The sequence below is a fragment of the Balaenoptera musculus genome, chromosome 7 (assembly GCF_009873245.2).
Source record: "Balaenoptera musculus isolate JJ_BM4_2016_0621 chromosome 7, mBalMus1.pri.v3, whole genome shotgun sequence".
Lineage (NCBI taxonomy): Eukaryota > Metazoa > Chordata > Mammalia > Artiodactyla > Balaenopteridae > Balaenoptera > Balaenoptera musculus.
Window position 1 is genome coordinate 47,994,090 of NC_045791.1, and position 25,881 is coordinate 48,019,970.

At 35.4% G+C, this 25,881-nt stretch overlaps 1 protein-coding gene across 1 annotated transcript in view; it reads right to left on the bottom strand.

The window, feature by feature from the left end:
- Positions 1–25,881, bottom strand: part of LOC118898430 (sodium channel protein type 1 subunit alpha) — a 136,999-nt gene that overhangs the window by 73,542 nt on the left and 37,576 nt on the right. The window contains exon 2 of the mRNA XM_036858803.1: positions 13,300–13,612. Coding sequence (XP_036714698.1) covers positions 13,300–13,563 — 264 coding nt within the window. The 5' untranslated portion in view covers positions 13,564–13,612. The remainder of the gene's footprint in view (positions 1–13,299; positions 13,613–25,881) is intronic.

Here is a 25,881-nt window from a genome sequence, read left to right on the forward strand (position 1 = left end):
GATCCATGGATGTGAATGGAACTGGCATTCTAAAAATTAGACATATTTGAGCACAATTAGCAGTGTGTAGAAAAAAACAAACAAACAAACAACAACAAAAAACAAAGCAGCAACATACAATCATGTATCAAGGATTCTGACTCAGTGTTTCCTAAGACCTTTATGTACATTCAGACTGGGGGGAGTGGAACCTATTTCTCTATGAAGAACATATCTTGAGAAGGGAACTCCAAATCTTTTAAATTTAAACCCCATTCTTCAAAAATACTGTTTTTCTGACTAAGGACACGTATCTGTGTAGATCACATTACGACATAGCAAGCATTAACCTTATGTTTACTTTCTACTAAAAATCTTTGACAAGGGTTTATTCTCTACATTTAGTCTTCAGGTCATTTATAGATTTCTCATTTCTTTTCTCCTCTACCTTCAGGGTTTTCTAAATTGAAATAGAGTAATTACTCCAAAACATTTACTGAGTTGCTGTTTGAAAATAGCACTTCCTGGCTGGTATATGTAAGAGTGCCCTAAATCAGGGCTGTGAAAATGGTCCCCCAACCAGTGCTGGTCTCCAAGTTGTTCCTGATCTGTGACAAGATTTGAGAATAAGTATTTAGAAACTTGTAAGGCAATTCGACAGACTAATTTTACATCTGTTGAATGTAATAATAAAAAGACAGGGTGTATTTTGCAGGTCTGTTTTTCATTTCAACTTTCTGGAAATTAATTTTATTGTATTTTATAGAATAGCAACCTCACCTTCACAACAGAGAGTTTGAGATGCATTGCTCTACGTCTAACTTTGACTCCATATTTCCACTTTCATCTTTGATGGACTGTGGGTCCAGAGTACAAAGAAAACTGTGTCACAATGTCCATTTGTAGGAGGGGAGAGTTTCACCTGTGCCTATTGGAGGAGCAGTCACCCGTGTCTACAAGACTTAGTCCTCTTTTGCTCTGATTCATTCAGTGCCCCTGTCCCTAAATGGCATTGTGAGAACATCATAAAATGTGCACAGACTTGTGCAATGCAAATGCCTTTGCCCTAGGGAGTACACACATGCAAGGACACAGAAAGGCTCTGAGTGAGCTAAATCAGGACCGAATATGGTCCACCTTGCAAACCAACTGCCTATGCTTCCTTTCCCCAAAATTATGCTGAGTAAAACCTGATGGAAATATTGTGGTCTGGGAGTGGGAGAGCCAGTAAAAACATAACATAGAATATATCTTTTTAAAATAAGAATTCCCTCATTTCAAATAATATTACAAGCCTAATTTTGGAAAAGAAGTTACAGCCCATACGGGGCCTAAATCATGGGCTGGAGGAAGAGGGGGATGAAGATGGTACTGATTGTCGCTCAGTGGATAAGAATAATAATCCAGCTCATCCTGAGGAGATGAGACCACGTGCAGAAGAGATCACCTGTGTCTTTGACTCTGTGGCCACCCCCCAACCTAAACCATGAGCAAACCTAACAAAAAAAGAAGTAGAAGAGATGGAGGAAGAGGGTGATGAAACCAAAGGCAAAGCTGCAGAGGCCAAAAGAAAGGGGTGGAGAGAGAAAGAAATTCTGCCCTAAAGACCAAGAAGAAAAAGAAACAAGACTCAGAAGCTGAACCAAGAGGAACCCAAAAAGGCAGGGCAAAGGGCCAGAACTCAGCAGGGTAAAGCTAACGAAAGCCACGGCACCCTGATGCTGATAAATAATTCTCAATCTAAAAGTCCTTTCACATAGAGGAATTAATATTTTGACACAAAAGTTAAAGGCAAAAGGACAAAATTCCCAATTGTTCAAGCCTTAGATGGAAACTTTTACTGATTTTAGGGTATATTCTCTTTATTTATTTAAAAAATTCAAAGAATGTATTTTAACTTCATGTTTATAAGAAGTATGTGTACATGTGTGTAAGTGCTTACAATTAGAATGTATAATGGAATTAATGAGGTTTTCCTGTACAGCAATATTTGTTCTCCTTTAATTTTTCACAAGCCGTATAGATAGATAAGACATCCTTGACAGAGCTCCTGGGAAGCTGATGATAACACCGGCACTAAGGGACTATTTCAGAGGGTTTCTTCTGTGAGGACTTTGCTGTTCCCAGGTTGAAACATATATTTACATACAAACTACACAAATGTTGCTTTAAAGTGTTTACGGATTCATTTTAAACAGCTGAATTATAGAGCAATCCAATATTAGAATCTAGACTCTGTTACCATTTTTATGTCAGTAAGTTCCATTTAGAACTTCAAATTTGCTATTTGTAACTGATCTTGTATCTATTTCCTCATCTATCTGTATCCATCCTCCTTATATTTACTTGCACAGAGAAGAAGCCAAACATTTAGTTTCTAAGTGTTGAGGATTAATGAAAGGATACTTGCCCCTAAAGACTCTCAAATACATGTTTCCCCAAATAATGGTATTGATAGTATTGAAGGGAGAAGAGAGTCAGAAGGGAACACTGTTTACTTACAAGTGGTCAAGTAACTTTAGAATTTTCAAACAAAGATACTTGCCTTCCTCATTTCACAGATAAGAGAGGGATCAAAAAGGAAAGAATTAAAAGACTAGCCAAGATGTTACTATTACCCCTGCCCCATTTTTTTTTTTATTGTGGTAGAATACACATAACGTAAAATTTACCATCTGGTCCATTCTAAGTGTACAAGTTCAGTGTTGACATTTTCAAAGAATGTACTGAATGGCTTATTAGAGGAAAGTATTTTAGCATCCTTTAAATCTAACTAGTTTAATACAAATTTCATTAACATAACTACTCAGGACAATTTTTATTGCATTAAGTCACTTCAATAGAAAAGAAAAACTTCAAAATTGATGGTGGAGGAGAAATGGCTGATATAGTAGTATCCAGCTTGAAAAAGGCTTTTTTTTTTTTTTTTTAACAGCTCAAGGCTGTAGGAAACTCATGAAATCATTTTAACCTGAGAATAATACTGTGCCTCAGAACCAATTTCAAAACAGCATTTTGACTGAATTAGAGATGAGATTCTATATATAAAATATCACTTTAAAGACACATTTGTAGGAATGTAACTCTCTTCACATACTAGATGTTGATCAGGCTTGTCACTTATCTCTTCATGTATAGCTACCAAACTCAAGTAGCATTTATGAAGTCCCTATATGATAAGCTGTTAATATGTATGAGTGTGGTGGACACCTGGAAAGCAGCCTGGATCTCATTCTCAGTTCAATTGTTAATTCAATTGACTTCAATGCAGAAGATTTGTGTTAGTTGTTTAGCACAATATTTGCAAAGCTCTGTGCTAAAGTTTATAGGGAAAACAAAGACCCCAAGTAGTTTGGGGTAAATAGTAAGTTATGACCCCAAGAAGCTTGAAAACTAGTAAATGTTCAACTATCTATACTAACGGAAGAAAATCTAGAAGGGTAAGTGAAGGTTTACTTAGACCGGAGCTGCCCAATAGAAATATCACATGAACTACAAATCTAAGCCACACATGTGATTTTAAATATTCTAGTAGCCATGTTTAGAAAAAGAAAAAGAAGCAGATGAAATTAATTTGAATAATGTTTTCTTTAACCCAATATATCCAGTAAATTATCATTTGGGGATGAAGTCAGTATTAAAAATTATTGAGATAGTTTACATCCTCTTGTCATACCAACTGTATGTCTTCAGAGACTTGAACTCGCCACATTTCAAGTACATTTCAAGTACAATAGCCATACATGACTTATGTCCACTGAATTGGGCAGCGCAGACCTAGGCGTAAACCATTCATTGTACTGCCAGTTTATACTGTCTTCAGCAAGCCTTGCCAGGTAAAAGTCAATTCTAGCTTTAAAGAAAGCAACAACAACGAAAACCCAAACAGGTAAACACCCCTGATAATCAAAGCTTAATAGTCTGGAAAGCAAATTAGAAAAACATAAGTAGGATTTGTTTTAACTTACGTATTTATTGAGTGCAGACTCTGGAGTTGGATGCCTGGCTCAAAATCTGGCTGTGTTGCCTTCCACCACTGAGATCCTGGACAAGTTACTAACTTTTCTGTGACTCATTTGCCTCTTTTGAAAAATGGGAATAAGGACACTAAGTTCACAGAGGTGTTGTGATTCCAATTCAGTAGGTCAGATTCTGATGCCTAGTATTCTGTACTTTTAATAAATAACTCAGGTGAGTCTGCAATAGGAGAGCTGTGAATCTGTTTTTATTAACAGTTCTCATGTTGTGTACCTGGAGTAAAATCCTTCCCCATTATCTAACTGCATAGTCAATAAGGAAACACTTAGGTTATAACAGTTTGGTAGGATTGCTATTTATGAATCTGTACCCGTTACTATTTAGTAGTCTTTTTTTGTCTCTGGGTTTTTAGAAAGTGTTTGCTTATTTTTTTACTCAGGTTGGACACTGAATTTAACAAGCCATAGTTTTCCAGTTCCCTTTTAAAAATATGTCCATTATCTTAACTTTTCTTTCACTCTAGGGGTCTTGTTCCTTAAATAGTTTAAACCTAATGCTCAGCTTTGTGTTTATCTAAACATTATTGAAAAATTGCTAAATCACAGGATTGACTCCAAATTTACTGCAATTTTACTGCTCTAAAAGTAAATGTATTGGCAAAAGCAAGAAATAACAGAGGAAGGTGAGCAATGATCATGAACAATAGAAAAATGCAGAATATACTATTGGTTGATTCCACTTATGCCTTAGCCTCAAAATTTAAAGAGGCAATTTTCAACTTGTACTTACACTGTGATCCAAAAATGTGTTTGGAGGTCAATTGTTTGGAACTTCGAACATATTTTCCCAAAGAAAGGAGATACATATATATATGTATTTTTTTTTTTACACATAGATTCAAAAACCTACGTAATTCCTAATTAAATAGAATTCTGTATAATGACAATGTGAAACTTTATCCCTGTGTATAAGCAAGTGTGACTCTGAAAATGGTAACAGACTTCTAAGTTGGGTTGCAAGGTATACCTCTCTCCCCTTGATGTTGCCCTGGCATTCAAACTAGGGAAATTCCCTGACGTTATCTTCTGCCAGAAGTGGGGTCAACTTTTTCTAGCTCTAAGCTGCTGGCTTGAGAAGAGGTTCCATCGGGAAAAGGCAGAATGAGACCACATGGCAGGAGGAGGGATGCTGCAGAGCTTTGGGTGTAAAGAATTGCATAGACAGTCAAGAGATTCCGATTAGTACACATCTCTGGGGACATCTCTTGTTCTGGGCCAATTCCAAGGCATCTAATTCTTTTTTCTTTTTTTTCCTGTGAGCTCTCTAAATGGTCTCACCTACTTCCTTACCTATCTTTTTTTTTTTAATAACCTGTGGATTCAGGCCAAGATTTTCCTCCTTTTCTGGCTCACTGAGGGATGGAAAGCTTTCTCACAGGTTCTCTACCTGACTCTGAAGTTAGTGTGCAATATTTTAAAAAATGTTTTCTCGGGGCTTCCCTGGTGGCGCAGTGGTTGAGAATCTGCCTGCCAACGCAGGGGACACGGGTTCAAGCCCTGGTCTGGGAAGATCCCACATGCCGCGGAGCAACTGGGCCCGTGAGCCACAACTACTGAGCCTGCGCGTCTGGAGCTTGTGCTCCGCAACAAGAGAGGCCGCAACAGTGAGAGGCCCGCGCACCGCGATGAAGAGTGGCCCCCGCTCGCCGCAACTAGAAAAAGCCCTCACACAGAAACGAAGATCCAACACAGCCAAAAATAATAATAAATTAATTAATTAATAGAATAAATTGTAAATACAGTAGTTGTTTAAAAAAAAAAAAGATTGACTAACAAATTAGGTTAATTTAAAAAAAAAAAAAAATGTTTTCTCTCCCAATCTCATTCTGTCTTACCCCTTAGATGCGGGATAATCATCCTAAAGAACAACTTGTGGACTTGTGCCTCCTGTGGCCCACCAAGCGTTAATATCCAGCCCTCATCTAATTGCACAGGGGTCTTGAAGCCAGGGATCACAAACCAAAACCCCCCACAGAGGCTAGGCAGTGTGAGAGACCTGTCAATTTTGGGCATGCAAATCAGTGATGCCAGATCTGATACTGTATGAGAAATCCTAAATATGCAAAATTATACATGTGTGTGTGCAATCTTCTGCTTTATAAATCTCAGACACTAATTCAGAATTGTAAACAATATTGCATGAGGCAAACAAAAATGTGTCTGGGGGCTCAAGGCATTATAGTTTTTTTCTCTTTGCTTTAAGTTCATGCAAAAGAGAAAAATTTGTACCCAGAAAAGAGTCTGTAAAATTGCTTGTCCCTAGGCTTTAGCTGGGTAGAACAGTTGCAGTGGGGCCAGTGCTGGAGAGTTCCCAGCTGGGCTCCTATCAGCCAGGGTTACAGATGCTTCTGCCTCTATCTCAGACAGAGAGAAAAAATTATAACCACAGGGTGAAATGATAAAATCTGGGGGTCAAATATTTCTCATCCCTGTTATCTTCAGCCCATAGCATGGGTGTGGTACACTATTATATGCTCAGCTAATTTTTCATTGACAGAAAAGGACTAATTGGCCCAGTTTTATTGCAGACTTTTCTGTGTGAGAACTTTGGGCAAACTCTTCCATGTCAATTTCTACATCTGAATGAAGATTATAACAATACTAACCTCAGGGTTGTTTAAAGAATGAAATGAAACAAAATGAAATAAAACATGTGAATCCCCTTAATGAATTCAAAGTGCCACATACACTCAAGGATTAAAGGATTAAAAATATGTGTCTCTCTGGTTCTCAAATATATACACATACAAACACTTGTGTACTTGAAAGCAATGCCAATTCTCACATTGGAACTTTGCCGCTCATTTTCCTTCCTCCCAAATTTCATATTCAGAAAACAATGCCATCCATTTGTTCCCATCTGTTAAGCATTACACCTCCAAAATAGATTCTGATCCCACCCATTATTGTCTTCATTGTCAAAAATCTAGACCAAGCCTCCATAAAGACTCCCAGTTTGATCTTTAAAAATGTGAAGCGGGGACTTCCCTGGTGATGCAGTGGTTAAGAATCTGCCTGCCAACGCAGGGGACACGGGTTCGAGCCCTAGCCCGGGAAGATCCCACATGCCGTGGAGCAACTAATCCCGTGTGCGCCAGCTACTGAGCCCGCGTGCCACAACTACTGAAGCCCACGCACCTAGAGCCCGTGCTCCGCAACAAGAGAAGCCACCATAATAAGAAGTCCATGCACCACAATGAAGAGTAGCCCCAGCTCGCTGCAACTAGAGAAAGCCCGGGTGCAGCAACGAAGACCCAACACAGCCAAAAATAAATAAATAAATAAATTTATTTTAAAAAAAAATGTGAAGTGGACATTGTCACTTCTCTACCCAAAGTCTTCAGAGAATTCATTTTGCCCTTAAACTTCGAACTCTTTAAGATGTCGTAAAAGGTGCCTTGATCTAGCCCCAGGCCCACCTCCCCAATCACATCTTACTCGCCTTTTACTTATTACAGTCCTGCTATATTACATGTCTTCTTATGGGCTATTCCCTTTCCCTGGAAGTCTTCTCTCCCTTCTTTCTACCCTTGAGATCCCAATATAAATGCCATTTCTTTACAGAGGCATACAACTTAAGTTTCCTGAATCTGTCCTCTTTGAAAAAAAGGTGCTTATCACCCTATTAGAATCTGGTGGGAAATGTACATCTCTAATTATTTTAGAAGCTGATCCAGACCCCCTGAGTCTCAAAGATTTTAGTTTTTATAAAGGCAGGGGATGCCCCTGATTGAGCAGAAGTAGTAAAGCAACAAGTCAGGTTTGGGAAATACTGCCAGCCTAAGAGATGAGGAGTACAGCTGGCAAAGTGGCATAAGTGAAGGGGCAGGAAAAGCAGTGACAGGCTTATTTAGAGTCTATCAATCACTGACTTCTCTTCTCCACTGGTATCATTAGTGTGACAACTGCAAACCCAGAGTAGCATGGTGATGAGCCACGGAAACTGATGGATCTGTTACTTAATAGCTTTATGATCTTAGGAAAATTAAATTTATCTCAGTTTCATCATTCTATTTTATTTTATTTTTTTAGTCATCAATTTTATACACATCAGTTTATACACGTCAATCCCAATCACCCAATTCATCACACCACCATCCCCACCCCCCTGCGGCTTTCCCCCCTTGGCATCCATACGTTTGTTCTCTACATCTGTGTCTCAATTTCTGCCCTGTAAACCGGTTCATCTGTACCATTTTTCTACGTTCCACATATATGCATTAATATATGATATTTGTTTTTCTCTTTCTGACTTCCTTCACTCTGTATGACAGTCTCTAGATCCATCCACGTCTCAACAAATGACCCAGTTTCGTTCCTTTTTATGGCTGAGTAATATTGCATTGTATATATGTACCACATCTTCTTTCATCATTTTAAAACAAAGATAAGAATTATCTTGGAAGGACATGTCAGTTAATTAAGAACTGTAAATTTCCTAATGCACAGTGCATAGGGCAGAGCTACTGTTTTTGCTTGCCTAGCACACCTTCTTCAAAGTCTCCATCTCTTCCTTTTAGAGAAAACCTCTGCCTCATTGTCTGGTCATGTGGCTTGGATGGAGCTGACCCACCCCTTGGCAACACTGGTCAACATATGATGCTGATCTGGCCAATGAGAGCATCACAAACCCTTGGTTACAGTGATTGGTTCAGAAGCGGCCATGTGACCTAATTAGACTGAATTTCAGGACTTTTGCAAGAAATTTTGAAGAAAAAGAGAGCTCTTTTTCTTGGGGTTACTAGGCTGTAGGATGTTAGTTTCATGCTACTGGTGGCTATTTCTATCATCTTGTGGGAAGAGCCAGCCTGTGAATGCAGCCAGCATAGGTGAAAGTAGAACCAAAAATGGAAAAGGATTGTGTCCTGATGATGTTGTTTTAGGTACTGGATCCTTTGATATTAAGAGCAGATTTACCCCACACATACATTTACTTGTTTGTTGCTTAGTTTGTTTTCAAAAACTAGTTTCTGTTGGTTTTTGGTCACTTTCACTTGAAGGGAAACTTATTAATATGGCAGGTACTTAATAAATGCAGTCATTATTTTACTACCATCCTCATCACTTTGGGATTGTTTCTGAGGCAGAGACGGGGAGGTGACAAAGAAGAAAGGGACATAAGGAAGAAATAATGAATGGGTAAGAGAAAGATTTGGAAGTAAACTGTAGTGCCTTGCAAGTAAGGGAGAGTCTGGGTGACTGGTAATTCTAGAAGAGCTAATGATATACAAAGAAAAATCATGAATCTGACAATTCATGGAATCCTGAGCTTTTACCATCTACTTTTCTGATTTTCTTTTAAACTCCTTTTGCAAGAAAAACTCCCTAATCCCAATTAAAAACAAAACAAACAACCCTCCCTACCCCATGTAACAATTAAAAACTCCTGTGGAAGGACAAACCAGGCATGAATTTAAAATCACAAGTTCCTGTATGATTCTTCATGCAGCCCCGGTAAAGAGGGAGCATGCATCTCTTTAGAAGAGCTGATATAAAGGGAGAATAAATTGTCTTTAAACGTCGAAGAGACAATCAAGGAAAGAGCACATTTTTAAATGGATACATTTCTACATTCCATAATTGACAAACATGCATTTTCACTACAGATCTAACATACCTCATTCTATTTCCAGTACCCTGTCACACTGTCAAAAGGATATTTTCTTCCATGGTACTAATGAGTCATCTGTAATTTTAAGAGAACATGAGAAGGAAGAAGTTTTCTGCAATAAAGAGCGGGTGAAGAATTTGAATGTATAGCCAAATGGTGCAAAATCAACCGAAGCTATGAAAGGAAACTGTGAAAAAAAAATCCCATGAGGAAATAAAGGTGTGTTCACAAGCTAAAATGTGCCTTGTCACACTGCTAAAGTAAATAAACAAACAAAGGAACCCAACCTGGAATCATGTTCTGAAGATCACGGGACCAGAGCTAACATGGTATGGAAAATTCTGTGACTCTCCTCTGATAGCACTGTTATTTTACTCCTTAGTTCTTACCTCGGACTTCTGAAGGCTTAAAACATCTGAGGGTCTGGAAGTGCTTCTATGAACCACGAGTGTTCACGAGATGGTTGCTACTATTTCTCGAGTTATTACCACAATATCACTGACCATGGATTAAATTATTTTAACAATTTCAACAGAAAATCTGAACATTATATAATTTGTACATTTTAAGCTAGGGCAAAGAAGATAAAAATATGTGGGCATGTGCCATCTGAAAATATACCATCAGCAGTGACATTTTCATAAGCTCACTGACATTGTCTTTGCAGAAGATCACAGAGAGCTTCACTGGGGTTGGCGTCCTTTCTATTCCTTACATGTAGATTCGTTATATATATGCACCACTGTACTTTAACCTAAAACTTAACATAGATTCTGCAACCATTTTTTGTAATAAGCTTGCTTTGTTTATTCTATATATTTTTAAGAAAGAAACCAGAGACTTGGTATATACATACAAGGACATATTAAGTATTGTGCTTGAGTTAAGCCTTAGGGGAGTCACTAGTCTGATTAATATTTGCATATTACAACCCACTCAGGCAATAAAATGCACATCCCCAATATCAGTGATGGTGGGAAATTTCATCCTAAGAAGCATTTTCCCCAGTGACATTTCCATCATTAGACCCTTTATCTATGCTGGGAGTATTGTGCATGTGTACTGCCATCCTCAGATACTCAAGTCACTAAAGTGAAATTGGTCATCAAGTAGCAAAAGAAATATTCATTATTTTTAAAAGGTTATTATTTTTCTAAGGATTCCAGCTTCAATCAGAGGAAGCTAATTCAGAATTTAAGACTATTCTTCCATACTGAAATAATCCAATTATGAAGGAAAATTTAAGACTAGAAAGAGTGTACACACAACCATGGAAAGTTATAAAACATGAAAATGCAAAAGAAGGAAATTTCCAACACATAGCTCAATCATGTCCTAAGCATGTCATGTTAGTTTTTAAGGATTTCAGTCCTGCAAAAAGTTTCACTTGTATTTCTGTTGAATGACTTACATTTGGAGACTTGCTGGATGTCAGCTCAATGTGAAAGCAATGGATGTGCCTCACTTTGGGGAAACCTCCTTCCTGATAACAATATTTCTCTTGTCAGGTTGTGCTACTTTCACTCTGTGATTTGTTCCAAAATACCAAAATATTTTTCCTTCCTCACACAATGTGCATTTGAAGATAAGGACAGAAGATGTTAAAGGCAAGTTTGAATGTGAACCTAACAAAGTTTATAAGGGTTACTTCAGCACAAGAATCTGAATAGTCATTCCTTCAGGATTGGTCTTTTACCCTCAGTTTTAAGACCTTTCTTTTAACTATTTGGATGGGTTTGCATCATTTTGTTTTCCATCTGCCTTTATATCCTTTGTTATATCTCATTCATTATAAACCAATTGTGGACGGCTTTGTTTGGGAACATTCCCTCTAGATGACAACCTTTATCAGTCTAAAAACTCTTTAATTTAAAGGAAAAGATTAATTGGATGATCTCGTTTCTACTTGAAGAATAGCTGCCCTTGTCAACACGCATCAGTTTGGTCTTTCTCAATGTATGCATTTATTGTTTTATAGATAAGGACACAGCACAGGAGATGGGATGCTAGACTTCAGCCCTGTTTGATGAAGTGGTAGACTCTGGGTGGCTTTAATAATTTTTAGATGGTGATTACTACTGGAGAGGTGGGGGCTGGATGTCTGGGGGCAGCAAAATGCCTGCTGAGCATGGAGCCCACTAACCCACTGTAATAGCAACTCTAAATAGATTGGCTATGTCCAATGGCTATAAATAAAGTAACATACTTTAGTGTTAATGAATTTCTGCCTAGAACACATCAGAGTCATTATTCAATAATAGAGTAATTTTAAATAAGTTAAAACGTATGAATAGTTGGATTATCCACATTTTTACTTTTTTTATACAAATAAACCCCTCGTAGTCTGCTTAATTTGGGTTTTAGCTTTTCAGATATCATATTAAATTAATTTCCAAAGGAGTGATTTAATGATAAAATTCAATTTTTCTCATAATTTAAATGGAAGTTATGAAACAGATAATGGCTTACCTACTAAGATTTAATAATACAATGTTAATAAGCAAAGTTAAATAAAAGATAATGAATCTATGGAAAATTATTAATCTCTTCCTTCACAGTAAAATGGTCAAATCAGTTTTTAAAAAGGAAAAGTGTGTTACACTTAAGCTGGCTATATCCTGAAAAGTTTTTAAAAAAAATCTGAACATAATGAGGTTTTTACCTCTGAAAGTTGTAGTAGTCAATGAGAATGTATTTACAAAACTGTCTCGAATCCAAATACTAAAATTCCAAACTTATGCACTTGATAAAAACTAACACGATAACTGTGCCAGCAACCAAAAGCATCCCTAAACGTTTTGGGGGTATTTTTAAGGCCCATGTTTAACTAAAAGATTTCATTTGCTTAATTACAATCTTTGTGCTGTACCTTTCCACCGAGTTCACAAACATATTGTTCTAGGTGAAAAGGATAATAAAATATTGCAAATTAACTAGTCATAAATTTAATCTAAAATCAATACAATAATCTTTTTTGATTTTATCTTTTTCTACACTTTTCTTCTTGGTTTGGTGAAATCATGGTCATAATGAAAGGCTGGGTGCTTACTATTTTCATTTCAAGCATGGATATTCAAATATCATTTATATGTTCTTCAGAATACTACACTTTTGGTCATCCTTACCAATATCAATATATTTCCACCAAAAGATTAAATAAATTTTTAAACTATAGTTTGTATAGGAAAGTTTTTTCCCAATGAAAAAAAGTTTATTCAGGAAGTTAACTGATATATTATATATAACATAGTATTTATATATAATATAGAAACTGAAAACGCTTGTGGCATCAAATTTCGTTCCATGAGAAATGAATACCAATATTTTTGAGGTCTTTATAATTTGTGATAATTTCAAGATTTTCAAGTACAGAAAACCCATAAACTGTAAATACAATCTCTGGGGAGAAGTTTTTAATTTGTTAAGTTAGCTGCCTACAACATACATTTATTTTTAGGTATCTATCGTGGTGCATTTGGGACAGCTCCATCTGTTATGATATAATCAACTTATTTGTCATGTATATGCATAAAACATATGCAAATGTGTTTTATTTCCTAAACAGAAGGATACTTAGGCTTTGTGCTAACTTAGCATGTGTTGGTGCTACAACAGTCCAAGGTATACTGTAAGGCAATTAGCAGCAAAATATGCCGGATAAAACACACTCACTTTTTTATTGATATAGTACGGGTCCAGGTCCTCCAGCGGCTCTGACACCATCCCTGGAGGGATGTCTCCATAAATAAAAGGAAGGTTCTTTCCAGCTTCCAAGTCACTATTTGGCTTTGGGCCATGTTCGTGATCATCTTTCTTGTCTGGTTTGGGATTCTTAGCCTTTTCTTCTGCAATGCGTCTTTCAATAGCTGCAAGAGATTCTCTGGTGAAGAAGCTGAAGCTGTCAGGTCCTGGTGGTACAAGCACTGTTTGCTCCATCTTGTCATCCTGCACATTTTAATCACCATTTACTCTGCATATGAAAGTTCTAAAAAAAAAATACAGATATTTTAAGGAGATTAAGAGATCTTAATATCTACAAACTCCTGTCATGAAATAAGAGCTAGAGGATTGAAATGTTCATTTCCAATTAAATTCAAATGGAATTACTAAATATAAATTCTTTTTTTGTAGTAAGAACATTTAACTTGAGATCTTTAACATGACACTTTTAACAAATTTTTAAGTATGCAAGACAGTATTGTCAACTATAGGCACGAAGTCGTACAGCAGCTCTCTAGAATTTATTCATCTTACATAACTGAAACTTTATGCCCAATAAATAGCAACTCTCCATTTCCCCCTTCCCCAGCTTCTGGCAAACACCATTCTACTTTCTGCCTCTATGAGTTTGGCTTAACAAACATGTTTTCTATCTCGGGTTTGTTAAATGTCCCATGTTTATTAATTCTTGTGCTTTGCCGAGACAGGAACTGTGCCATAACTTAAGAAAGTAGTTCAAGTATAGCCTTAATTAAAGTACATTAGCTAAATACCACCCTGTCCCAAATGGGCTGTTCACTCTGTGAGCCACCCAGAAGATGAGGATGTAGCCCCATAGAGACCATGGTTAGCTCATCAACAGGCTGAAGTGGAAAGGGAGTTGTCTCTGAGAGGATATAAAATCCAACCCTCTAATCCGCACAAATGGCTCCTGGCCAAGCCGGTCAGAACAGTTTGCTGCAGCCTGACTTAATAACCAGTCAAACAGCTACTGCTGTCCTGATTGAGTCTTCATCTATTCTGAGATACAGACAACTGGAACTGTGACCTGTCACATCATCAGCCATGCTAGGGTTGGCTTACTTAAACACGTACAGAAAGAGACGGTCCAAGGTTAGACAGATGCCATTTAGATGACTAAGAATGAGAGAAAGGCGAGGCTGGGAAGAAATTACTAGATTGGGCTGCAGGTGGGAGAAGATAGCTGTAGGTGCAGGAGATAGCAGGATTCTCCTATTTCAGGAAAATAAAATAATCGGAAAGAAGACAGTTCCGTAAGTTAAATAGGAACTGAGGTTTTCCTTCACTAAAGCAATAATGATATTCTTGCTGATTCTATAGTCCTATAGTGAGAAACATATGAGGACCTGAGGCAAAACACTCGACTCTGTGTAGCAGTCAGACTTGATCTGATGCCCGAGGCCAAATCCCAAATGTATTGTTTTAAGGCATATTTAATATCAGCTCAAATTTCACAGATATTACTGAGCCAAAACTCCTCAGAGCCTAAGCTATCATTTGGCCACACGTTTTATTTGGACACTGCATTAACTAATTAAAGTCAGCAAGCTGGGACTTCCCTGGTGGCACAGTGGTTAAGAATCCGCCTGCCAATGCAGGGGACACGGGTTCGATGCCTGGTCCAGGAAGATCCCACGTGCTGTGGAGCAACTAAGCCTGCATGCCACAATTACTGAGCCTGTGCGCCTAGAGGCCGTGCTCTGCAACAAGAGAAGCCACTGCAGTGAGAAGCCACTGCAATGAGAAGCCCGAGCACCGCAACAAAGAGTAGTCCCCACTCATCACAACTAGAGAAAGCTGCACAGCAACGAAGACCCAAAGCAGCCAAAAAATAATAATAATAATAATAAAGTCAGCAAGCTATGATACAGTTAATTGCAGCTTTGGTGTATATGAACTGCAATAATAAAACTGCTGCCATAACTATCTTTTGAGAGGTCTTATAGGTATCTCAAATTTCACTGAAGGAGATTCTCATTGCTGTGAGGTTTATGACCATATTTTTTAGGGGGTGACCAGAAACAAGGAGGTATGGAAGTCTAAATTTGTACTCTCCATCCATTAAGTGAACTAATAAAACTTTCAGAGGTTATTACAATCTACCTGCAATTCGGCTTAGGGCCTAGAAGAATAGAAAAATTAAACCAGTAAATTTAAATCAATGGAAAAAGAATATTTTGCCTTAAAATTTTACTGCTCCCATAAGGCATCAGAAAAATACTGGCATTTATTTATTTGGAAGTAAAAGTTTAGGGATAACAAGCATGGTGCATTTTCTAAGGGAAGTTTTATAACATCAATGTATGTATGTTTTTATTTTTAACTAGTTAGTTTTTTGATAAAAAGCATGTGTAAGTGATATAAATTCAAAACATTAAAAAAAAAGCAGTGTAAATTTTCCCTTCCATGTTGTTCTCCAACAATCAATTCTTGGTCCCAGCGGTAACCACTGTTATCTGTCTACATATATTTTTCCAGATATGTAATAGGTATGTGCTAATCACATGGGTGTATGTATACTCACACATTTTCTGTTTAAAAACACATATATAGGGCTTCCCTGGTGGCGCAGTGGTTAAGAATCCACCTGCCAATGCAGGCAACATGGGTTCGAGCCCTGGTCTGGGAAGATCCCACATGCCGCGGAGCAACTAGGCCCGTGAGCCACAACTACTGAGCCTGCGCGTCTGGAGCCTGTGCTCCACAACAAGAGAGGCCGTGACAGTGAGGCCCGCACACCGCGATGAAGAGTGGTCCCCGCTCGCTGCAACTAGAGAAAGCCCTCGCACAGAAACGAAGACCCAACACAGCCAAAAAGAAAGAAAGAAAGAAGCTTTAAAAAACAAAAACAAAAACAAAAAAACACATACATAGAATATCTTGCAATACAAACTTTTCTGCACCCTGCATTTTTCACTTAAAATATATATTAGAGTTCATTCCTTATCAGTTTTCATAGATTCAACTCTTTTTATCAGCTGCATGGTTTTCCATTTTTTGTACATACTATAATTTATTGAATCAATTACCTAGTTATGGGTATTCAGGTTGTTTTCAGTCTTTTGTTATTATAAATAGAGCTGCAATTAATATATTTTAAACACATACTTTCACATATATGTGAATATATTTATGTTATCAATTTCTAAAGTTGGAATTTGTGCAAAAAGTGAATCTTTAATTTTGATATTATCACAAAATAACTCTCTCTGAAGGTTGAACCAATTGATTCTCCTGACAACAATGTAACACAGTGCCTGCTCATCTCCATTCTCACCACATAATGTGTTATCATACTTTCAATACGTTCAACCTGACTGAGGCAAAAATGAGGTCATATAATTGTTTTAATTTGCATTTGTCTTAAAATGAGAAAAGTTGAACTTATATGACCATATGTTTAAGAGCTATATTTTCTTTTCTGTGACTGCCTAGTTAAATAACGGTCCATGTTTTCATTTTCATTTTCTTTTCCTTTTTAATCTATAGCACCTTTTAAATACAACATGAACCATTTAATTTTGGGATATGGGGGCTTTTAAAAAACATACAAATCGAAATACCTGTTCTTTTGTGAGACCAATAAAAAGGCCTTTTAAAAAACATACAGTGTATGTATTTTGACTTTATGGTGTTTTATGCTACAGATTAAAAACATTTTAATTAAAAAATGTTTAATGTTATGTGATGATCAAACTCTAATTCTTCTTTGGTTTCTAGATTTTGTGTCATGCTCAGGAAAGCATCCATGTCCCTGGAAGTGTGGAGGGACATATCACATATCATGTTTTCTTCTTGAATTTTTGTCATTTTTATGGCTTAGTTTTATAAATTTAAATCTTTGATCTATTTGGAATTTGTTTTCTATCTGGAGTGAGGTAGAGATCCATTTTTTCTAGTTGTCCCAACATTAATTACTGAATAAGCCAACTTCTCCACTAATGCACTATATATGTATATATAAAACCCCCAAAATCAACAACAAACTTTACAAACCCTAGATATATTTTCATTAAAGTTAAGAAAAAAAATCAACACTATACAAACAAATCCAATTAGATATGAGAAACAATTATACTATTTAATAAGGATGAAGGAAGTAAAATACAGTTATTTGCATATTATATGATTGTATGCCTAGAAAACTCAATAGAAACATATGAAAAATTCCTAAAAGTGGTGAAAGAATTGAGGTGTTTGACTTCAAAGGTAACATAAAAAACTCAATAGATTTTCTTTATAGGAAAAACACAAGTTTAAAAATACAATAGAAGAAACTAGAAGCTTTCCCACTCAGATTAGAAACAAGGCAAGGATGTACCCTCTCACCACTTTTCAACATCATACTGGAAGTCCTAGTTAATGCAATAAGCCAAGAAAAGGAAGTAAAAGGTATACAGATTGAGAAGAAAGAAATAAAAGTGTCTTTGTTTGCTGATCACACAATTGTCTATATAGAAAAATCCAAAAGAATTAACAAAAGAACTCCTAGAACTAATAAGCAATTATAGCAAGGTTGCAGGATAGAAGGTTAATATAAAAAAGTCAATCACTTTCCTATATACCAGCAATGAACAAGTGGAATTAGAAATTAAAAACACAAAACCAGTCAGATTAGCACTCCCCTCAAAGAAATACTTAGGTATAAATTTAACAGATTACGTTCAAGGTCTAGATGAGGAAAATTATAAAACTGGTCAAAGAAATCACAGTACTAACTAGATAAATGGAGATATTCCTGTTCATGAGTAGAAAGATTCAATATTATAAAGATGTCAATTCTTCCCAAATTGATCTCTATTTGTCCATTGATCTACTGATCAATGAAATCTCAATCAAATTATTTTGTGGATACTGACAAACTGATTCGCAAATTTATATGGAGAAGCAAAAGACCCAAAATAGACAATAAAATAGTGAAGGAGAACAAAAATGTTGGATAATTGACAGTATCTGACTTCAAGAAGCTACAGCTTCACATCAAGAAAGTGTGGTATTGGTTAAAGACTAGATAAATAGATCAACAGAACAGAACAGAAAGCCCAGAAATAGACCAACATGAATACAGTCAACTGATCTTTGATAAAGGAGCAAAGGCAATACAATGGAGAAAAGATAATTATTTCCAACAAATGGTGCTGGAACAACTGGACATCCACATGCAAAAAAAAAAAAAAATGAATCTAGACACAGACCATATACCCTTCACAAAAATTAACCTAAAATGGATCACAGACCTAAATGTAAAATGCAAAACTATACAATGCCTAGCAGATAACATAGAAGAAAAAGTAGATAATCTTGGGCAAGGTAATGACTTTTTAAATAAACACAAAAAGCATGATCTACAAAAAAAATAATTGATAAGCTGTACTTCCTTAGAATTAAAAACTTCTGCTCTATGAAAGACAATATCAAGAAAATGAGAAGGCAATCCACAGACTGGGAGAAAATATCTGCAAAAGACAAAAGCTGATAAAGGACTGTTATCCACAATATACAAAGAACTCTTAAAGCTCAACAATAAGAAAACAAGCAACTTAATTTAAAAATGGGTCAAAGACCTTAACAAACACCTCACCAAAGAAGAAATACGGATGGCAAATAAGCATATGAAAAGATGCTCCATATCATGTATCATCAGGGAAGTGTAAATTAAAACAATGATGGGATACAACTACCTACCTATTAGAATGGCCAAAATCCAGAACACTGACAACACAAAATGCTGGCAAGGATGTGGAATGACAGGAACTCTCAGTCATTGCTATTTGGAATGCCAAATTGTACAGTTTGGAAGAAATTTTGTCAATTTATTACAAAACAAAACTTACTCTTCGCATATGATCCAGCAGTTGTCTTCCTTGGTGTTTACCCAAATGAGCTGAAATCTTATGTCCATACAAATGCCTACACATGGCTGCTTAGAGCAGCTCTATTCATACCTGCCAAAATGTGGACACAACCAGTAGGTGAACGAATAAATAAACTGTGGTACATCTAGACAATGGAATATCATTTAGCACTGAAAAGAAATGAGCTATCAAGCCATGAAATAACATGGAAGAAACTTAAATGCATGTATTACTAAGTGGAAGAAGCCAGTCTGAAAAGGTTACATACTGTATGATTCCAAATATACAGCAATTTGGAAAAGGCAAAACTATGAAGACAGTAAAAAGCTCAGTGGTTGCCAGGGGTTAGAGGGAAAGGAAAGTTGAATAGGTAGAGCACAGAGGATTTTTAGGGTAGTGAAACTGCTCTGTATGATATTATAATGATGGGTAAATGTCATTATACATCTGTCCAAACTCATAGAATTTTCAACACCAAGGGTGAAGCCTAATGTAAACTAGACTTTGGGTGATAATGATGTGTCAATGTAGGCTCATCAATTGTAACAAATGTACCACCCTGGTGTGGGATGTTGCTAGTGAACAGTGCTTGTGTGGGAGCTGGGCATATATAGGAACTCTACTTCCTGCTCAGTTTTGCTGTGGACCTAAAAAATAGTCTATTTAAAAGGAGGAAAATACAATTGATGAAAATTTCCTAAGTACTGTGTAAGAATTTCTTAAAAACTTTGAATAAACCTAGAAAGAAATACAAATGGATAGGAAAGCATATCCTATTCTTGGATAGGAATACTATATAATAAAGATACAAAAATTCCCTAAATTAATAAGGTAAATGCAACCCCCACAAAAATAACAAGAAAATTTTAGAATTATACAAATTTCTTTGAAAATTTATATGGAAAAATAAACACACAAAAATAACCAGAAAATTCTTAAAATGAACTTCAGTTTCAAATTCCTCTTTACTGTGAGAGCTGTGGAAGATAAAGTGCTTAAAATTTCCAAATGATAGATTTTTTTCAGTAATTTGTTTATTTGTGTTTAGTTTAATTGCATTATAATCCAATAATGTAGCTTGTATCATTTTTGTCTGTTGGAATATATGAGATTTCCTTTTTGTTGTAATAAAGGTTATTTTTTAAGTGACTTCACCAAGAACACAGAAAACAAGCTTATTCTTTGTTTTAAAGCTATAGAGTTCAACATATCTCAGTTAAGTTTACCTTTATTCTTACTTATTTAGACTTTCTATATGCACATGTTTTTGTTCTAGTTGATCTACTAAGAGTTGTGAAAGGTGAATTAAAGTCTATTTTTAATGTGTTTCTATTCTGCTTATAGTTCCTGTAATTTTTGTTCTATGAATTTTAATGCTATATTATTTGATGTGTAGACATTGGTTATAATCCAATCTTTGCAGTGGGTTGAAGACTTTATTACCTTAAATAGTCCTCATCTCACTTTAATTTCTTTCCCTCTGAAGACATCTTTGTCTGATATCATGTCATGGCTCCTACTTTTTTCTCATCTGCATTTATCTGGTATGTCTTTGCCCATACATTTGGTTTCATCCATTTCACTGCTTTAACACTTTCCTTAATGTGTATATGTTTAGGTTTTGTCTATAGATGTATTTTAAATATATATGACCATTTTGGCCAACCACTGCCTTTCAGAGGGAGTGCCATATTAGAGATCATTGTCCGTGAAGTGTGTGGATAGAACAAAACAGTGACTAAAAGCCTTCCTCTTCTCCAGAAATAGTCCATTTGAGAAAAGCCCTCCACGAAAATCTCCCTGATTACTGGCTGTTAGTGCTAACCGGAGAAGTAAACAACCAGGAAGATAGAAGAAAAGCATTTTACACTGACAAATATGATCACTTCAAATGCATTACATAAAATTACAAATTAGCTTAGACACTGGAATTACATTTATATATGAGCAATTTAACCCATATTATAATGACATCATGCTGAGGTTAATGAAATTGTTTCTTCAACTCTAAGTAGACCTTATATTCAAATATTATCTTAAAAATTTTTATATTACATTAATTACAAGAATAAAAGACATTTTAAAAATTATAATCTATCCCATAAGTTTACTTATGGAATATCTAAAAACTGCCAAATATAATTAAATATTAATATTTTATCAGTAACATTATAGAAAAAGTTCTAAATCATATTTGGAATCTGTACATACTTTACTAAAAAATAGAGAAATAAATCATGAGTTTTTCATTTACCCTTGAAAGGGAACTTCACTCTTCAGTGTAAACATTTATAACTGAATACTTCAAATGGTCCTAATTTATGAAATTATACCTCATCAGATATGGGGGTGGGAACTCACAAAATCTGTGGTTGTAGTTTTAGCTTACACTTTTCTCTTTACATGAGAACCAGCATTTAAATACGTCTTTGGGTTGACAGAGGAGCTCTTTCTCCTTTCAAAGGAGACAAAACAATATAACTTTCTTGGTGAGAAAAGACTTTGAAGAGACATAAATATTTTCAAAATGAATATGAATATGCATTTAGACAAAATGAAAAAGAGAACTAAAGAAGAGAGAGAGAGAAATAATTAAGTAACCACAGCTGGGAACAAAAAAAACCAGGAAGTGTATTACAACAGATAGCAAATCTGAAAGAATTTTTTAAAAGTTGGGAATAAGTAGTGTAGCGGGCAATAGAAAAATGAAAGAAGAAGAATTCTTTAGGAAGACAAGCAAAACAAAAGTAGAAGCCAATTAGATATGAAATCCTAAAGAAGATAAGAAAAAAAAAATCCAAAAGAAAATAAATGGAAACCAGAGGCTGTGAAACAAAAAAGGTTGTAAAAAAGCAAAGTAGAATTTGTGAGTGGAAAGAAATAGTCAAGTAATAGCAATAGCATAAATGATATTAATTAATGTGGGCGAAAGAAGAATAAGGGGAAAATTTATTAGAATGTACAAGTATAAATGAAAGAAATGATACATCCTGATGACTCCAAACTGATATAAAAAGGGGGAGCTAAATCAAAAGCATTAGAATTACATTTTAGTGAAATATTACACATTCTTGGAGGCCTTTGTAAGATTAGAGAGTTAATGATGATAATATTCTGTACTGTTTCTAAGATTTTCCTAATTCATTACATATATTATTATAATAAGTTTTATTACCAGATGAGGTTTTGCTTCTTGACGCTTCATATCTCTCTTCCCCTTAGAAGATTACACATGCATTGCATATTGGACTTGAGTAAGCATTTATCACAGCCAACATATTTTCCTGAGATAGCTTGGACTGGTGACCAATATGGTTTTGGTTAGCTGCATAGTACAGATAGAGGAGCTTCAATTAAATAAACTTAACACGTGACGTCTCACAGTTCAGACATATTTGGGCATCTGAATTTTTCCACCCAAAGAGAAATATCTACAATAACTCATATCAAGCATTTCATTTTCAGTGTGGCATTTCACATAAAAGTCTTAAACATGAAGGCAACCTTATCAATGCTTTGTACTTGAAGAAATTTGGCCTTTTATAAGTTAATTACTATGCAACTTCTTTTGGGGAGCACCTCTGTCCGTGACTACACAGCTATGCCCTCCAAACAAACTTCTATGAAGCTATAAGGTGATATTCTATTACTTATCTTTCTTAGTCCTCTGCTAATTTTTCTCTTTGGTTCAGAATCTGGGTGAGAAAAAGAGATGTTATTTAATGTTCCCCTTAAAAGATTCCCAACTTCCACAACTTTTCATTCTGATGCGATTGTGGATTTAGGTGAGGAATAATATAAATGAGGTAACTTCTCATGGAATTTTTTTGGTTCAACAACGGCCTTAAATTCCATGTTGTTTTTAACGCCTAAAAATAATTCGCCTCTCCACTTGCTCTGCCTCCTCGCCCCAACGTGGTAAGAAAATTTTCTCACCTTTTCCTCCAAATTTCTACTGCTGCCATTATGATCTATTAGAATAATTACTATTATTTTATGCCTTATCTGACCCTGGAAGAGATTTACAGGGGAAAAAAAAATCAATTGACTAATAGATAAGTAAACTAAACATACAGTCTGATGTTTTCTCAGGTTGTCACTTTTAAGTTTTTCCTGACAGACAAGTGTACATACGATATGTAATCCTTCATATAATCATTTTTTAATGTTGATGTGGAAGAGGTCCCTCGAGTTTACAGGACAGGCTTTCAGGAAGAGGAGAATTAGTTTGCCTCAACCTCTGAACTTCTGAAAGGTTAAGTAAGTTACTTTAAGACAATCAAAGATAAGTAAATCATAAAATCAAGAAATAGCAAACGTTGAAAGAAAAGTTAGAAATCATCTAATCCATCCCTCTCATTTAATAGAAAACAAACTGCATCAAAGGCAAATTGACATTTCTTTGTTTAGATTTTGCATGCTTCTTACTTCCAAAATAAATATATGATTTGTCCGGGGTCACTAGGTTATTAATGAACTGGATTCAGAAGTTTATTTCCTGATTCCCAAACCAGTGCCTGCCCATTTCTAATAGTTATGAGATAATTTTCAAGTATATACATGATTTTAAACTTAAGTAAAATGTATGCAAATATAATACAAGTAGCCACGTTAAACTAGTATTCATTCAATGAATTACATTTCTTGGAAAAACCCAAAACAAATCTAGTAAATGAAGTATTTTGGCAGAAATGGAAACTGTCTTTAAAAATCTGAAAAACACGAGACACCAAAAAAAGGCAATCATAATATTTAAATTTAGAAATTGTATTATGCAGGTTTGAAACCTGATGAATTATCTTTCCACAGTCAATTTATATTTTACTTCTGTAACTTTTTTATGTTTTGCTAAACCTATTTCTATTTACCACTGAGCAGATCACTCTGTATAATTCATCAGCCCCAATCAAAGGTTTTCTAACCAAAATTATAACATAACTATCCAACATTATGTGGATAGTTGATGTGCCTTGACCACCTTATACTATATAATATGAAGTGGGGAAAATTCATATATTTGCAATTCTGTCTTTAAAATGGTTTGATTCTCAAACTGAGGAGAAACCAAACAGACGCTTGCCAAAATGACTGCCAGCTCCTTACAGCATCCCATTACTATTCTGGGGACATAATCCATCTGGGCGTGGCAGTTCGTGAGGAAGTGTTTCAGTTGATTTTGTGGTGTTTCTGCCACCCACTTTACAAGAGAATGTTACTGCCAATAATAATAAAAATAACTAGGCAAAATGTTATTCTTATGGTTGTGATCTCACATCATTATTTCTTAACACCCAAGAAAGAAACTGCTTTTACATAGAATTTCACAAGCCTAGGAAATATTGTTTTATGAATTTATTTTCTAGAAATAATTGGGTTTGGTATGTTTATAATTAAAGTCTTTATTTCATGTGTTTTTTAATAAGACCAATTTTTAGTATTACAACTGGGATTAACTACACAACATATTTCATCTGCGTGTTTAAAATATTTACATTCTTTCAAAACTTTATTAACCACCCCTAAATTTTCATGCTATATGCAGATTACATTTAAAATAAGGTCACATACCTAACATACGTCTACATGTACATTCATTCATTTCAAGAGTATTTTTCAGAGCATCCTAATAATGAACTACAAGCTACAAAATTCAGTAAATTCCCTAGTGCCTTTGTTGATCCAATATCAATAAACTACTTTGTTCAAATTGACAACATTATTTCTTGCTGTGTTGAATATTTTCTATATTTCTACCTTTACTTCAGATGCTAATGCAAAGTTAACACAAAGAGTGCAATTAACATGTGCTATATGTTGAACTAAAATAAAACACTGCATTCTAGGCATGTTTGGAATCAAGAAATATATAACCATCACTTTTTATTAATAAAATTGTGCAATTATTGGGCATCTTTTGCCTTGAATTAACGTTGAATTAAACATCGTTTAATTAATTAATGTTTAATTCTAAACATTTAATTAAATGTTTAGAAAAACAAAAAACGAGACCTCATATCACATCAGTTGGAGTTAACTTTGAAATAATACCAGTTTGGCAATATGTTTGAAGCAGTATTTGATAAATTTAAAGAAATACATAGATTCATTCATTCGTGTCAGTTCCCATAATGTGCTTGACCATGCATATACTCCTGTAGCCCACAGGCTTATGCTCTTGCCCCACAGAGAACTCACCTACTCAAATTTAGCTCAAATAGACACCATCCTGTCTTTAATCCTATCTTTCTTTGCTCAGTGGAAAATTTTATTTGGCAAAATAATTAATTGGGTCTAGTCTTATAAGCAATTGCTATTTCTGGACTATGCCTTTATACCATTAATTTGTTTCCTGAACTCCAGAAACCACTACCTAGTATAAGACATATCTTGCACTTAGTGGATTCCTGAGTAACAAGATGCTTAAACAGTATGAAGTGCTGAAATGTATGTGTCCTAGACTTGGGCTGAGAGCCTTAGCCCTTAGAAAACTCATTATGTGATGGCATAGTTTAGTGAAATATAAGTTTGTGTGTTCTGTTTATACATTTTTCTTTCTCTATCATTTCAAGCAAATTGAACTGTGAGGTCTTTATTACCTCAGGAATTTTAGTAGAGCAGTAAATAGGAGCTGCTTAAAGTCCATGCTCTTGGTAAAATC